This window comes from Malurus melanocephalus, unplaced genomic scaffold, assembly GCF_030028575.1.
Source record: "Malurus melanocephalus ecotype Western Australia unplaced genomic scaffold, MMel_1.1 scaffold_14, whole genome shotgun sequence".
NCBI classification, from domain to species: Eukaryota; Metazoa; Chordata; class Aves; order Passeriformes; family Maluridae; genus Malurus; species Malurus melanocephalus.
Genome location: NW_026623246.1, coordinates 1,340,081 through 1,357,482, shown reverse-complemented (window position 1 = coordinate 1,357,482; position 17,402 = coordinate 1,340,081). Strand labels below are relative to the sequence as shown.

The 17,402-nt window shown below is 37.3% G+C and overlaps 1 protein-coding gene across 1 annotated transcript in view; it reads right to left on the bottom strand.

Moving 5' to 3' along the window:
- Nucleotides 1–17,402, bottom strand: part of LOC130583833 (macrophage mannose receptor 1-like) — a 53,433-nt gene that overhangs the window by 19,312 nt on the left and 16,719 nt on the right. Inside the window, exons 7-14 of the mRNA XM_057383444.1 lie at nucleotides 14,875–15,057; nucleotides 10,985–11,142; nucleotides 7,004–7,117; nucleotides 5,580–5,695; nucleotides 4,145–4,293; nucleotides 2,573–2,772; nucleotides 1,863–1,987; nucleotides 687–774 (exon numbers count right to left, since the gene is read on the bottom strand). Of these exons, the coding sequence (XP_057239427.1) occupies nucleotides 687–774; nucleotides 1,863–1,987; nucleotides 2,573–2,772; nucleotides 4,145–4,293; nucleotides 5,580–5,695; nucleotides 7,004–7,117; nucleotides 10,985–11,142; nucleotides 14,875–15,057 (1,133 nt within the window). The remainder of the gene's footprint in view (nucleotides 1–686; nucleotides 775–1,862; nucleotides 1,988–2,572; nucleotides 2,773–4,144; nucleotides 4,294–5,579; nucleotides 5,696–7,003; nucleotides 7,118–10,984; nucleotides 11,143–14,874; nucleotides 15,058–17,402) is intronic.

The window sequence follows — 17,402 nt, the reverse complement described above, 5'->3', positions numbered from 1 at the left end:
ATAACTGGGTTGCAGATCAGGTAAAAATTGTTTCTATTCACACTTGGAAGAMTATCAACATATTTAATGGGACCTACATTCTTGAAACTACATTTAATAACAATGTTGGGGCATGCTACATCTTGATATTAAATTAATTAATTACATATGCAGGATGAGTTAAATAGGATATTTTTTCAGACACAATAATGCTGGCATTTTCCTCAGAAGAGTATTACTGCTATTCTAATTTCAGGGKTTTTTACTGTAAATTGCCAACAATATATCTCGACCAGCCTTGCATGAAGTACAGCTACTTCTCCAAAATCACTTTTGTTTCTAGTTTTATACCTTAAAGTGCAATAAGTCAAACTGGCTTTAAAAACATGCCCTAATCTCCATRCAATGTAAATCATTGCAGATAATGAGCAAAGAAACTAAAGGTGGGCCATTTTACTCAAAAAATCCTTGCAGTTCTGAGAACATCTACCTGTATTTAGTTTCCTTGTTGATACAACGTGTATCTTACCAAAAATCAGTATGTTTTAAAAAAATCAAGCCATGAAATTGCTATTCATTAGCTTTTCTAAAGAGAGCATGATACAGAGGGTTATGATGAAGCATAAAATTACACAGAAACACATACACTACATATATTTGAGAAGCATAGGAAATGAAAAATAACTGTGGAAAATTAAATTACTCACTGGAGATCCATCACTCCAAGCAAAGCCATCATCAGGATTCAAGTAATATAAACCTATCCAGAAATTCTGGTGGTAATAGCCATTGTTTCTAAAAAGAAAGTGCCAATACTAATAAGGGCATTACAACATTTTTAACAGTCAACGATTTACTACAGTTAAGAGAGTTTCTAAGGATAGTCCCTAATGCTGTTAAAACCAATAGCAACCGGCRTGGAAAGAGATTAAAATGCAATTACTTCTAGCTGTTACCATTATACGTTTGCTCAAATTGAAATACAGATAAAGAAAATTAGCAGATACAACTCCTGTAAATAAGATGTCTTAATACTTTTTTATCATGGTTCAYTAGCTACTGTTGCTGCACTTCTCAAATCTTCATTTCCTCTGTAAAGGCATTTACAGTTTCCAAACAGAGAGTTATTTTCTGTAGTTGAATCACATTTTAAAAATATCACCTTAAACTAATCCTTGTCTCCAAGCAAGCAGACACACTTTACTGATTTATCTGAATATATTTAGTCAATTTGTGGCAAAGAAGCATCTGAGACTTYTTCATTACTGTAAGTACACTGCTGGAATCCTTGTATGGTCATAGCATTTTGCAGGACCATGATATTCCAGTCTTGCTTCTTGGTTAGCCAGGGACATACAAGATCCTTGAGCCTGGTTTATTCTTTAATCTGATCATATTGCAAGAGTTAACTTCCAAAGAATATTTCACCTTATTCAGAAATATCACACCTGTTACTTGCAGTTCAGGGATTTACAAATCTATTTACATTCCTTTCATAAGAAAAAATTAATCTGAAGTTGCCTCTGCTTCATGATTGGTTCATACAAGTGACCAAGTTATCAACATATTGTCCAAATTTATATTAAAACTGTTACCATTTTTGTACTCTTACTTACAAGAAAACAACTGACATCTGTAGTAATTTTATAATATCCAAAACTCCACAGTAAACAGCTTTACTTCAGATGACAGATGTTGCCAATGTAATTTCAAKATTAGTGATATCTCATCAGCTCTACTTTTTTGCTGTGTGTTTGACACARACACAGATCCTGAATGCAGACTGGCTTACACTGAAGTAAATACACACACCTCAAAATAAATTTTTCAGAAAGATCAAGAGCTAATTAAAGCCAGCTGATGACCACCCTCCAGATACTCACGCRATGGAGCGCCATATCACGAACTGCTCATCTTTGCCGTTAATGGAAGCCAGATCTCCTCCTATGGATCGACAAAACTCCTGCGATTCCAGCCACGTTTTCTTGTGCTCTGCTCTTGAAAAAGGCTAGAGAGTGCATTTTGCCATCAGACAAAATAGACCATATAGACCACAAGATCGAGAAATATTAACCACTCAGAAGCAATTAATTTACAATTATATTCTGCAGGAATYACAGAAACTTTGAATACAGGGGTCAGAAGTGTTCACCTCTGTGAAAYACAGGCTTGGAATAAGTGTCTTTAAGCAAAATTAGCACACTGCATTGCTGACAGGAGTGTCTACTGCAAGACAACAACAAGACAACAATCTTAAAATAACTGGAAATTAAGAATAGAAGATCAAACCTGAAGATCAGTCTTTAACAGAATAAACAAAACCATGAGCATTTTAGGAGAAAGGAAAAAGATTTCTACTTGAAACCTGTAAATAAGATCATGAAACAACAGGACATATGGACACCCATTTTTATTGGGATCACAGAATATTCCCAGTTGGAAGGGATCCATAAGGATCATCGAGTCCAACTCTTAAGTGAATGGTCTATACAGGGATTGAACCTGCAACCTCAGCATTATTAGCACCATGCTCTAACAAACTGAGATAATCAAGGACAAACCACCTTAATGCAGAAATAATAAACATACTTACTTTGAAACAGAAGCTAATACGACTGCTTGAGTCCCAGCCTTCTGGGCATTGGGGAATAGGAGTTGTTGTAGGAACAGGTGGAGGTGTCACTCCTTCTGCCCACACTTTGCATAGGAACTTTGCCTTTTCTTCACATTTTATTACATCCCATAATCCTCCTGCTTTTCCAGTCCTCATGGCAACACAGCCTGGCTTTCTTCCTGGTTGCAAACAGGAATGCACAAAAACACCATTTAGGGTTTTATATAAGAATTTAGAACCCTTCATATTCTATCCTGGTATAAACAAAGTCTTTCTACGGAATCAAAAATGTTTCTAGTGTTAGAACAGGTCCACAGGAGGACCATGAAAATCATCAGRAGGTGGAACATCTCTCCTATGAAGACAGGCTTAGGGAGTGGTTGTTTTTTGGCCCGGAGAAGAGCAGAAAATGCCAGGGAGTTTTATGCTCCAGGGAGCATATCCTGACTACTTAATATCTAAAGAGTACTTAYAAGATTAAGAAAGACTTTTTTTACCAGAGTTTGTAGTGACAGATCAAGGGACYACCATTTTAAAATGAAAGAAGGTAGGTTCAGATTGGGCATAAGGATTTAATTTTTTTATGAAGAAGGTGAGTCACTGGAACAGGTTGCCTGGGTGAGTTGTTGAYGCCCCTTTCATGAAAGTTCTCAAGGTCAGATTGAGCTAGGATTTGAGCAACCTGGTCTGGTGGAAGRTGTTCATGGYAGGGGGAGTTSAGTAGGTGATCTTTAAATGTTCTTCCAAGATAAAGCTTTCTGTGATTCTGTGATTCTAATTCATTAAGGGAAAAAAAAAGGAAAAAAAATCTGTGGTTCATCCACTCTGAGATACTGAATTAYGCCTCACACCAAGTCACATGCACTGGCTGACTCTAGCTAGACCATAACCTTCTTAAAATGTAGATAAAGCTAGTTTCKCAATTTTTTCCTAATTTGATTTACAATTTTCAAAAATTAACTAGGTATATATGTAAGCCTACTTTAGGCTTCATGGTGTACATGGCCTTCACCACTTCACACATACAAATCAGCAATTAGGTACTGAAATTACACAGAATCAGAGAACATCCTGAAAGGCATATGCAACATACCAGAACTTTGAATACCCAAGAATAAAACCATCCCGTTTCTGATGTGACCATGTCAGAGATTAAATGATCTCCCATTCCTATATTTTGGCCCTCTAGTCCTGTCTTAAAATCCCATTTTCTCCAGGACTCAGAGATGCTTCACGCATGCTGAAGAGGCAGGACTTGCAAGAAGGGTGCAATGTGCACYCTTCCAGCGCAGTACTGACACAGACTTCCCCAGAACAGCTGCAAATCAGAAACTTGGGCTCAATTAAAAGTTTCTTCCCAATCTCAGGTCAAAAACAGATTTCAGCACTAAGCAGAAACTTAGCAATCTGAATGCTCGGGGAAAGCAGATGAATGTATTTGAAAGCCACTGGCCATTATRTCATCAAGAGAGGGCTAAGGAAAAAGAAATCAAGCAGTGAGCAATGTATTTTGKGCTCTGGACTCATCAGACAGCAAGGAGTCATACTTACCAGGCATTTCAGAATTCCAATGTGTAAATAAGACAGGTTCACCATTAGCCCACTTGAATGTTCCCTTTTCTTCTACATCTGAAAGTCCAATCCAAAAGTATCTTTCTGTTTTCAGCCCAACCAGGCTAGTCAGATAGGCTTGTTCATATCTGTTCAAAAGAAATCTTCACTAAATTAATACTGTTAAGTTTATTTCTTGAAGTTTAAAAGGTTTATTATTTTCTCAGAATTACTGCTGTACCTTCTTGAGAGCATAATTTGGTTGGATTTTCTTTAGTAAAGAATATCACAAAAACATTACAAGGTAGATATTTTGCAAGTTTCAATATCAGAGCATTCTGCTTTCTTTTCAGATATCTGGTAAATAAGTTGGCATAATCATGGACAGACAGGAAATTGATGTTAAAGAAGAAACCTGGCATGCCTCATGTTTTATACCACTGCATTTGTGAGTTTCTAATACTCCCATATTTTATGACACCTTGACAAATCCAAAACTGAAAAAGGAATCTCAGCATTACTGAAGAAAGTTACAAAGAAGTAGAGGCTGAAGCTGTATGATACTAAATTATCAAACTAAGGAACATGAAATTAGACCCAATGATTATACAAGAAAGGTTTCATCTGGGAAACAAACCTATGTAGAGGTAAAACCTGTCATAGTTCTTTATGGTGGTCAAATAAAAAGCCCTTAAGAGATCAGAGCAAATAAAAAAAAGTCTCCCCTTAACAAGGTGTAGTCTGAAGACCACATTAATGTTAAACCATTTTTATGGCAGCTGTAATGCTATCTATGTTTAGAGAGTGACATTTTTGGAGCTTCCACATTAGAATATATCTATTTTGATTATACAGAAAGAAATAGATTGTGTAAAGCATTGTGTCATTTTCAAGAAATATATTTTGTTCCTTATACCTTTTGTTTTTCCADTATTTCACATCCAGTGATATGCACCACTTCACCAGAAATTTAGCACACACTGAACCCTGGGTGAACAGATTTTCAGGTACCAAGCATTTTACATCACTTGATTTCTCAATTCYATGACCAGATAGTTGAAAATTATATCCCTTTGCTCATTTGAACTAGCTTTTGTTCATGTTGCTTCATTTAATATTCAAAATTGGATGCTATATTCCTAACTCAAGTTAGCCACTGCAATCAAGGAAGTAGAAAATACAGTTCTGATTCTTCTTTGACACAACCATCTATATCAATATTGATTTTACAGCCATGCCCTACTTCTAGTATAAACCAAATTCCTGGATTTGAATATACACATAAAAACTGTGAGAAGTTTTCTATCTACAGATAGCTGTAGAAATTTTTGTCCTCTAGATTTTTGCCCGGATCAGAGTCTTTATTTTGATATGCAGGTGAAACTAGAAGCTGAACCCTCATTTGATCTGCTCGGACAAGTAAACTTTTACATACCTGTCTTCAATAGTTGCTAAAAAAGCCTGATGCCTTCCACAGGTTTGATTTGCTTGAGAAAATGTTTCAAATGTATTTCCAATGAAGTAACAATAAAAACCATGTCTTTTCCAACCCTGCCAAAATAAAGTAAAGTGATCACATGGGAAAGGGAAAGGGAACCAACAAATAGGAAAATTTATTTATACCACTGTTACCTAACCACTAGACAAAGGAAAAATGGAACTGAAGAAGTCAGAGTGGACACAGGCAGGATCAAAGCTTTTTAGAATTTTGTTTCATAAAACAATTTTTCATATCTAATGAATATTTAATCATCAGGTGTAGTCTAATCGCAAAGGAATGAGAGGTTTTGCTGTGCACCTTTTTTTCAGAACAGGGTTATAACCAGCACACAGGCATTGTGCAATCGTGAGGATGGTGTTGAGAAGCAAACTTCAGTTCRAATTTTGAGAAAGGCAATGACACCTCAAACAAGTTTGTTTATTTTTAACTAACATTAATACTCTCTTCTAAAGTTTTGTCATTCAGATATCATTTTCTCAGGAACATACCCTTAGAGAAGTTTGCTGAACTCTAATATCAGCTACAATTCACACATATTTTCTTCTGATGGCTTTCAATTTCTCCCTTTTGAGAGACTTTTGCTACAAGCATGCACTTAGTTCTTAGGCAACGATATCATCCATAAGCATGAAGAATCCTTTATTTCCTCCAATAGCTGAATACTTGTAAGGATTCCAGGTAYTCTTTTACAAGTACTGGTAATAATCATCAAAGACTATCTCTGAAGCTGTGTAAAGCAGCTTTTCTTGGCAGAAAAGGCAGGTTTTTCAAGGAAGACAAATACTCAATAAGATTCCCTATGACATAACTAATTACAGTAGGTTTTTTTGTAATTACGGGTCTTGTGTCATCAGAAGGCAAGCAAGTAAACAATAGATCTACTAGCAATCCAGAAGGAACACAATGGATCATTTTACTTGGGCACTGGTAACAAGCAGAGAGCACTGCCAGAGAGCACAGCAGAGCCTGAGAACAGTATTTAGGYATGGACACCCTTCCTGCTGTGAATAATTTTGTAGAAAACTGTAGGCAGAGCTGAAGTGCAACTGCTCGTACTGGCAAACCATTTAGGGAAGCTTGAAGGCCAGTCAAGGAAAAATGGATTGCTGCAGGGACAGCAGGTTTGAGATTTGAGTTAAGTTCTGGAAAAAGAAAGGGAGTATTAAGAGCCAAATGACAGACACATATTAGATTTAGTCATATGTATCACCTACCCCACCGGCAATAAAAAAAAGGTAAACTCTGATTACTATGACAAAGAACCTATTTGTCCTGTTTTAGGACCTAGGTGACAGTTTTGCTTTTATCATTCCTAAGAGCCTATTCAGGCTAGATCAGACAGCTTTTTCTTTACTTACACTCTGGCAGCCCATGTCAAGAGATTCYTCTTCTGTAGGAGCAGCTGACATAGGTTTCCTTTTACAGATGTAGCCAATTTTCTTTTCACAAGAATGGTCTGCCCAAAATCCATCCTGAACATAAAAACAGAACAGTAAATTGGGGTTTAATCTTTAAAAAAAAAAGCTGGTTTATATGTTTAAGCATACAATTATTTTTTGCTGTCTTTAAATGGAGAAAAACCTACATCATTTTAACCTCTTTCCTATCTCACTTCTGGAGCTGATTTACCATTGACTTACACTTTCTTTGGTTATCTGCCCTTCTGAAAAGCAATCCCTTGAGGGTGACAACAAGACACCATCTTTACAAAGACTACCGATTTAATAATCAGGTGGGAGGAAAGGRAGATATCATCTCTTGCCACAGAAATACAGCTCGAACAGAAAAAAAACCCCACCAGAAGGCTACAGATACTTATACAGAACCTTGAAGATGCAAGAAGTTCTAAGTTAGAATTAATATTCTTATTTCTCATAGTGCAGATTCTCAGAAGAAACAGTGACATTCAGTGGGGGTTGTACTGAAAGTAAGAAACATCACACCATGTTCCCAAGGTATTTTACAGATATTTTGGCTAAACAGATGAACCAAGGTATTAGGAAAGGAARGGAAACTTGTGTGCCTCTCACCAATGCCTGAGAGACTCCACCTTTATAGCTGTGATTTCATAACACTTGGTGGCAATTTCTATTTTTTTTTCCTATTCTTTTTATACTTAAGCCCCCTAACCAGAAATGTAAAATATCATCATGGCAATACACAGACACTTGTGCCACAATATCAAAAGTTCTCAAAAGCCTCAACAAAACCTGCTTCCAGCAAAARCTCTCCCTAAGCTCAACATTACTGCCTACATCAAAAAATCCTTGGATGTTCAGCTGGTGCTTGTGTCTGTCCTCTGCTGACTACAAGGCAAGGCCATTCGTGTCTGTCACATCGTCCCCTACCATGTCTTTCTCAGTCTCTGAAAAAGTGTGTAGGTTGGTAAGCCCTTCAAATAATCACCCAAATCTCTGACCTCCTCAGACTGGGAGAAATGAGCTTTTCAAGACCTTCAGACTTCTTCAACACAGGAAAACCTACTCTGAAGTTGTGGGTCTCTAGCTGCAAGAAGATCATTTGCTACCTTTCCACAACTGTGTGTTCAGAGGGAAATTCATGCARTAATTTCTAGATACTTCTTGCCGTGTCTTACAAGCTGCCTTTTGCAAATATATCTCTGTTCTCTTGCTTTCTTGTTAACTAAACCCAAACACTTCCTTTAAAAAGAAGGTGGTGTCATAGGCCCAGGCTTTGTTCCATAAAAACAAGTGATGGRTTCAGATGGCTTCAGCCAAGGAGAGATCAACCCAAAAATATCAGCAATGTAAACATAAAGTACTTAGATAGGTAAATACCAAGAGGCAGGGAAGGTCAACTCATGGTTATRCATTTTTTTGGTCAGCTGACACCTGATTCCAAGAGACAAAGAGCTGGTACAACTTCTATGGAATTTCTTCAGCCAAAACCTACATCATGTTTTCTGTCTTGATTTTGGACACTGATACAAGTGAAAGTATGACAGCTCTTCTAAAGCAGCAGATGTACCCATTGCTGTTGGAATTAAAAGAGCCTCTGAGGTTTTGATACAAGTCTTAATACATTCAGTGCTGGAGGACCTCAAGATCCTTCTGTAGTGACTGTCACTGTCTTAGTTGAAGGAAGAGGAGGCTTGGTCTAACAGAGGTTGGCATCCCCCCTTCCCAAATTCGAGGACCAGAATCCTGAACCACTGTTTTCAGGGGGCTGTTGACCATGGTATTAAACATGCCAGATTGCCATCAGATGCTCTGTTTCTGGACAATGATCATGGTTTACCTGGCTGCACTGAGAGCTTCAGCTTTAGCACGGCATACAGCACATGACCAGTTGGTCCAAATCTTAATGCTTTGAGGCCTTCATTATTGAATTAATTTTATTTTAATCCCCAACAAAATGTTGGATCCCTTTTAAAAAGGTTCTGTTCCTTCCTGTTTTTTCTTGAAATGCTTGTTTGAAGGCAGTCAAGTCATTTGGATTAAAATCACAGCTTTACCATGGATATAAGCTGCCCTGTGTCTTTCAGAATACTGTGATAATATACAATTAAATATATATATATATTTAGGAACTATGAATATCGAGAGTAATTCTAATACTTCTTTTAAGGCACTATCAAAATCATGAAATGCCTGTCTGCCTCTTACTTCCTCTAATATTTCCTGCACCAAAACTTCCACTGTTTACCATAAACCTTAAAGTTAGTGCCAACAGATAAGGTTAGCTAAAAGGCACAGGGTAGTAGATGAGACAAAACYTCAAGTGTTTCTAGAAACTCTCCACCCACATGCACTGAGGCCAGCTGCCTCACTCACCTCCCATACCTGAGCAAGCTCTCCAGCATCTCCTTGACCCTATGCAAGTGCTTGAAGCCTTGATTGACTGACTCTCACATGGGAGCACTCAGCTTCTTTCCACTGTCTGACCCTGTAACTCTTGACAGGCAAAGCATCTACCACACCCTCAACCAGCACTGGCATAACCACTGCACAGAGAACGAGCACAAAAATCCTCACACCCCTAGAAGACTGGTGGCTCAATTACCATGTGCACTATGGCATGGTTGACGTGGAAGATATACACATTTACACTCTTGTCACCAGAGTTTGCCCACTAATATAGCAGATAATCATATATATATATATATATATAATTTTTAATATTTATATAACAATAATTTTTAATAGGGTCTCCTTCATGTCCCCTACTGCTTCTTCCTGCTGTAGAGCTGGCTCAGCCCTCTCCTGCTGCACTCAGTCTCAGCCTTCAAACGGGAGTGTTTCTGCACCAGAATGATGGTGAYACATGAGCCAGCTGCAGGCATACAGTTGATGACTGCCCCAAAGTGAAGCAAGTGAGAAAACAGCCTACTGGAGCTTGACTGAAAGCTTGTGCTCCAAGTAGAACTCAGTAGAGTGTTCAGAATATTGAGAAAWGAAAATGTTTTCCTCTTCAGTTTATAAGCACACTCACCAAAAGTGAAGCAAAAGTACAACCACCAAGTTTTAATTTTGTAAAATAAGAAAATACCTTTGGTATGTGTAAATGCTTTTTTTCTCTCCTGATAAAATAGGCAAACTCTAAAGGAATTTAATATTTTTAATTATCACAAAAAGGAAAAACACAACATCAACACAGACTGACTTTTATGCCAGCTATTATCTCTGTTCCTGTAACACTCCTAGGTCACTGATCATTGCCAAATTCCAAAAGACAGCCTTTTCAAAGCAGCCTTTAAATTTTGGGTATATAGTCACTCAGGAAAGGCTTTCACTAAAGCCACTGCTAAACACTTTACTGCTTTTCTCACAGCTCTTCATGTGCAGTGCAGATTCAAGCACACCAGCTAAACGACCCAGATCCAAGGTGTATAACTTTGCCTTGAAAAATAAAATAAAGATTTCTATTTTCTTCTAAAGAGAGTATCCATCTCTAAAATCAACAAAAATTGCTGGTACAATTTTTTTTAAGTGAATCCCATATTCAGTCAAAACATAAAAAGCTAAACTTATCCAAAATGTGTTTTTAGCTTCCTGAAGAAAAACATTTACATATTCCTCTGCTTCCTGGTATAATTATAAGATTCTTTAAGAAGTCCACATGCACAAACTGAAATCCAGAAATCKGGATCTTGGGGGGCAGTTGCTACTGCCTGTCTGCTTCTTGGGAAAGACAGTGAAATTTTCTGGCAACCTCAAACAGGGATCCTTCCTCAAAAAATTAATTCCTGGCTCTGGAATAGGCTTCTTCAAACACTAATATCCCCGTTTTTAAATGATTTTTTATTATTTGCTCTTACACAGGAAAAAGMCCAAATGATAAATGAAATTATAAGACAGTTTAGTCAACAGCCACTTTACCTTTCCCTTCATAACAACACAGTCCTCTTGCCTGTTGTTTGCATGAGTGGGTTCCCCTCGAAGCCACTTGGTGTAGGTGACAGGTGTTCCATCACTCCATTCAAAATACATCTGAACCTTGAGGTCATTCAACCCAATCCACAGCTCATCAGATGGCTCTAAAACATAAAATTAACACTCCTTCCATATAATGTGAACTTTGTCTTYATGGAARAGAAAAAAATTTATTCTYYRGAAGTTTAAAAGGCAGTYACAGGAAATTRRGACTCTCAATTTCATAGAGGTCAGACTGACCCTCATACACCCACTCCAGTCATCAGGAAAGCCACCAAAAGTGGCAATAGAATAAGGGTGTTCAACTTCATATAAAACATGCAAAATACTCCCTTTGCTAAATTATATTGCAACACTATTAAGTTCAATTTTTTTTCCAACTCAAAACTCCTGTAAGAAGATATGAATAAACACTTAAATAAAATATTACCTCTCCTTTTAGTACAGAGAAGAAAGAAGTGTCCTATTTTCTAATGCTCAGACACCAGTGATGTCTTTTAGAGTTGACAACCAGAGTACTTGCAAGTTTTTCCCGTTATGTGTGTTCCTACATTATATTTCATTTCAGAGTAAAATTAAATTCATGTGATTGTTGGATTTCTTTCACTTTACAGTTTAAGGAGCTAACTGATGGCTTTTGACTGGGAAAAAAAAACAAACTGCAGGACTGATAAGGAATTTACTTCACACTATCTGTTTGAGAGGTTTGTTTGCATATGTTTAAATTTCTCCCTCTAACATACTGCTACTATAATGTTTATATCTAGTTTTGTTCTGAGTAAACTATTTGAATAAAGAGGATTAATATTACAGGCATTTATAAACAGCCTGAATTCCATCATCATCAAAGGGTATTCCTCTCCAGAATTCATATTTTGACTTTGTTCACTGCAATCAGCATTTTTTAAAATGTCATTTCATTATTTATTTCCAGTCTGTTATCTATTATATACTGTAGGCTGCAGGTACTTCCTTTTGTCCCTAGCACTATGACTCACACTGACCAATTGCGCACTGAGTCCTTTCCTTGGATAGCTGTCTTTCAGGCTTAGGTGTATAGAAAGCATAAACCGTCTGGTTGCTAGAATTTGATAATTATTACCCTTTTAATTAACAATAAGGAGACTATTTTTAACTACTTTTTCCTTCATTTTTACCTTTTATTTCTACTCATCAAACTCAGATWTTTTTTCCTGTTCAGTGTGTTWTCAAAGTTCTTTCATTCTTGCATCRGTCTTCATCTAACACACTCTATCCAGCCTGACCACAGTCAACCTGACAATGAAATTCCATGGAATTGAAAAATATCAGCTTTTTGTGAGCCCACAGAAAAAAAGATCATCAGTAGCAGGAGCAGGTCTCTCAATGGAACTGGAATGTTTCTTTTCATTTTCAGCTGCTCTAGTAACAGTAATGCCTATATAAAAAGCTATAAGTCATTGTCCCAGGGCAATCCTTTCTCATTAACACATTTCAGATGAAGGTTTTCCTAGATGTCACCACAACCTAAAACTCCTCTGTGMCAGTTCTGCTATTTGCTAGTTCAGGAACATGGAGGCTTCCCATTTTGGCCAAGCAAGATGCTGCAAATATCACCCTCCCAGCCGATCACTTCAATGACACAGAGAGTCACCTCACTGTCTTTTCTGCTTCCCTTCCTTGACTCTCTTGCCTTTGTTACACCTAAGCATGATCAGCACTCACAGCTCATCCATTATGTTCTTACCTTCTCTCCCCTAGTAAGAAGCACTGAGATTCATTGGTTCTCAGGCTCCATTTTCAAACACGCACCTTTACCTCTTCTTCCAGACTGCACTTCAGGTTCAGAAATCCTCCAAATTACATTTCAGTACTCTTGTTTAAACTCTCCTCTGCTAACATAATTAAAAGCTGCTCCAATTTTGCTGCCCATCATGCTCTCATGCCATCTTTGTCTACTGCCATCCATGCTCTCTATTTTATTTTTTGTTTAGTTACATCTTAAAATCTTTCAGTCTGTGTTTAGTGAACACTTAGCACAGCAGAACATCATCCCCATCAGAGTTTCTACATGGGTTCACACCATGGTAATACAAACTATAAACAACATTCTTTAACAAAATAGCTACATCAAAGTCATCTAAATAAGCCATGAAAATCTATGGAGTCTATTCCTACATAACTTTTTTCCTCACTAGAAGTACTGGTGCTTCTTTGCAATCATCTCTACAGCTGGATGACTGAATATGAAGAAGGGTTTGTTGTTTTTTTTTTCCAGCAATTTGTAAAGCTGCTTCCCATTCTCAGTCATGCACTGGGCCACATTTGTGCCATATCACATGCTGGACTTCCGTGTAAACATCCAGAATGCACTTCTTTATTCTTCATGTTCCTCTCTAAAGTTCTCCTTTGTGGGTGATGCAAACAAAAGCTCAGCTACCATGACAATATTCATCTCATTGTACCCCTTCTYCCTTCATTATATAATGGGACTGTGAATTTCTTGGCACAAAGATAGACTTTTGTTCTTTCTGTACAGGCAGAGTTCTGATGCAGACAAGATTTTCTAGGCACTGCAATATAGGGTGTTCTCCTCTCAGTGGTGAAAAAGGGAAATCTGATGGTCATAAACTGCCGCAAAAGGCTTCATCAGTTGTTCCAATTTTACTTCTCTGAAAAGAATGCTTGCAAAATARACTGTTGCAGCTAGTGTGCCATTTCTAAGAAGCCTGGTTTCCTTCAGGACTATTTACCTTTCAGAAACACTCACTTTTACAAAAACAGTGCAGCACAGTCAAGTCAGGAAAGGTCTTTGGAGGAGGCATAAAACTATAAAATAACCTACTTCCCAGATGTAAGGTGAAAATACAACTAGTTTCCTTTCCAACCTAACTTCTATCAAATGTCCTAATGTCTCATCAAGAGGTCCCACTTTCCTAATACCTTTTAAAAGACTAGAAGTTTCATATTGTTCTTTCAGGACAGATGAGTCACTCTGTCAGGAATGTGAAGATAAGCACAAGTTGCCATGGAGGTGGCCAGGATACAAAAGTAAAGCATATCAGCTGCTTTGTGATTTCCACTCCAAGTTTGCTGTTACGCTGCAGCTCCCAGCACATGGCTGCACACTCAGTGAAGGATGAAACAGCTCACCTTTACCTGACACTGAAAGCACAATAGGATCAATCACTGACAAGAAGCATACTGGGGTGTTAGCATGCTTCTCCCATCAAATTGCCTCCAAATCAGCATGGCTGCACTTTCCTGACGAACACATCTTGCATCTGTAGGCTCAGCTGCTTTGCAACAGCTCAAATGTGTGCTCGGAAACCAAGCACGTAAGTACTTTATCTGATACGGGACACATCTGAATCCATGTACTGGGACAGGTAGATTCCTTTCTCGGAAGAAATACAATCAGCATGACTTGAAAGGTAAAGACGTGGCAGTGTTGGTAACAGGACACAGATCTTTCCAAACTGTCTTTGAACAGCAGACTATGCTTCTCCTCATTTATTTTTGCAGATCAATAGCAAAAAAGTCCTTTTATTTTATGAAAAATTGTAGATTGTTTTAACCTCCACAGAAGGAGGCAGAAGCAGACCCTAAGAAAGAGGATTTAGGAGATAATGCAATTCGCATAATTGACCACAGCTTTTTTGTGACAGTAAAGTCTGTTTGGGTTTTGTGCTCCTAATCTGGGTTTTTTCCTCCTCTGATTTTTTTAATTTAAAATTTAACTCCTTCTGCACCCTGTGATTGGGTCAATTTTTTTTTTAAAGCATTGTCCTCATTTTATTAACAGGTAATGTTAACGTATGTTAACATATATATGTATGTTATAAAAAAATACTCACGGTACCCAAGTTGMGAAATAACAAAGCTGTATTCTTCAACATTATGGATGCTTGCCAGATCTCCATCCTCTTTCCTGCAAGATGTTAAGGCATCTTTCCATATTTTGGGGTCCCTATGAATTATGTAACAGTGACCAGCATATGACACCCACTGATCWGGACACCTAACAGGCACATTAGTCTCTGAAAAGAAAAATTACCACAAACAGTTTCAGAATTCTGTTCTCAAGTAAAGACCAAACATCATGGCAGAAAATGTTTAACAAAAAAATTCAATCATATGTTTTCTTCATAAAGAACAGCAGAGATGAAAAATATGTACAGGGATAATAATCTGCATGAATAATTGAAAAATTCCACTGAAACTTCCACGTTGTTTTTAAAGAACACTATAGCTGCAAAAAAGTGCCTGCAACCTGTGAAACAACAATTAAAACACAGTTTTTACTTTTATATGCATATATATGCATACTARAATGTGAGGTCTGCACAGTGGTGCTTTATAATTTTTCTACACTCCTGTCAACATCGCTTTAATGTTATGCTATCTGCATCTATCTAATGTTATGTTATCCCCCATGCTATCTGTTAGGAATCTGACTTTACATATTTATGAGAATAATTATTTTCCCCCAAAACTTAGGCATTTTATGGATAAGCCCAGTCTGCTGGACTAGGAAAAGAAATAACTGATTATACACAATCCCAAAAGAACCGAAATAAGACTACTGCTTTTAGGAATCCTTTTCAGAAGTGTAATTGAGAAAATTATATTGTCAAAGTAAATGATTGATGCTTAAAATTTGCTTTTAGAAGCTCAGTAGAAGAGCACCAGGGTATTGCCAACACATTGCTGTTCAGCAAACAATTCAGCCTTGGGAGGAGTGCCACCCAAACATAAAAAGCAGAGTATTGCTGTTGTAGAAACAAATTCTGATTCTTGCAGGTCTTTATTTATAACCAGCAGATGGGTTTAGCAAACACCAATACATTGAATAGGACAAGGACAGTGGGTTTTCAGACGTTCTGCTGCCAAAAAAACTTGTGTGTGTTAGAAGGAGAAGCAATGTGYTTGTTTAACAGTGGGATATATTCTGTAGGAATGTTTAAAAAGACATCCAAACTCATGACCAGTCAGGCCCATGTTGCAGGCACATATCCTGTTTCAAATAGTGATGACTAATTGATGAGTAGTGTCACAACAGATTTCTATTCTGTGGTTCCAGACTTGCCTCTAAAAAGTGCTAGCATGTTCTCACAAAGTTCAAGGAAAGCTAAACTTCTTGTGAGCATTTCTTTTTCAAGCTGATGAAAACTCTGAGAATATTACCCACTAAACACTAAAGCAGCCATGGCACAGCAGGAAAACTTTTGCTTGTGGACCCAGTAACACCAGGAAACTTGTTGCAGGCCACAAAACAAGAGAAGCAGTTGATGGTGTAGATTCTTTTGTGTAAGTCTTACTGAATTACATTGCTGGGAAYTTCTTAGTACAAGAAACTCTTCAGTTCTTCATTTCAACTACTCAGCAAAAATTAACTCTGTGCTTCCCCATTCTACTTCTAAAGAAAATACTCGACCACTCAGAGCCATTAAATTTACTTTTTCATCCTAATGGAAACCAGTACTACTCCATGGACATAATTTCACTTAAGCAAAASAAGCAATGAAAATTAACACAAAGAGAAGGTAAAAAATTAAATTATATTAAAGTATAAAAAAGATTATCCCAAATGTCAAGCTGGTGATTTTATTGGCCTGTAATCATAGAATGGTTATTCTTCAAATAGAGAGCAAATACTTTGTATAGCTGCCTTTCTTGTCAGCTAAACTTTCTGARGTCTGAAAATATCTCTGTGATTGACTTGAGTGTCTAAAAGGGTGGAAGCACTAGCTGAAGTTTGTCTCATGATTCAGGCATTCAAATTTCTCTCTTAGACCCGTCCTCYGAACTCTGACAAGAGAGAAATACACAGCATTCCAGCAATAACAGTAAGAGAAATTATTTTCTCTAATGGAATGTTTAAAGAAACATTTGGAAGCTGTACTTTAAGATCAGTGCACTTTGYTGGCTTGGGATGAAACCTCTGTTGACAGTCACTTGGTGGAGGTGGATAGAAAGCCTTTCCTTTCAACGTTTCGCAGCTGAAATTGATACATTTCTCTCAATCTACTTTGCTGTGTTACAGAACAAACACTCTGCAGCCCTAAGATTTTACATCACTTTAATATATAAAATGATGTGGCCCCCTGCTGGAAAAAATATTTTGCTACAACAAACAAAAAAGAACAAAAACCCAAAACAATGCTGCAGCTGTTTGTTTTGTGAAAATCTATCTGTAATGAAAACAAAAATTCTGTCAGGATTTTTCCCAACTTTGTTTTGAACACAAGCATGATTACATTATGTTGTAAAATAATCCTCTGCCCCACATACAATTTTAGACACAATTGTAATATCTTGGGTTAGAATTTCAAAGCCTTGTTTAATGTTTAATGTCAGGTGTACAACTACGTGCATGTATGAA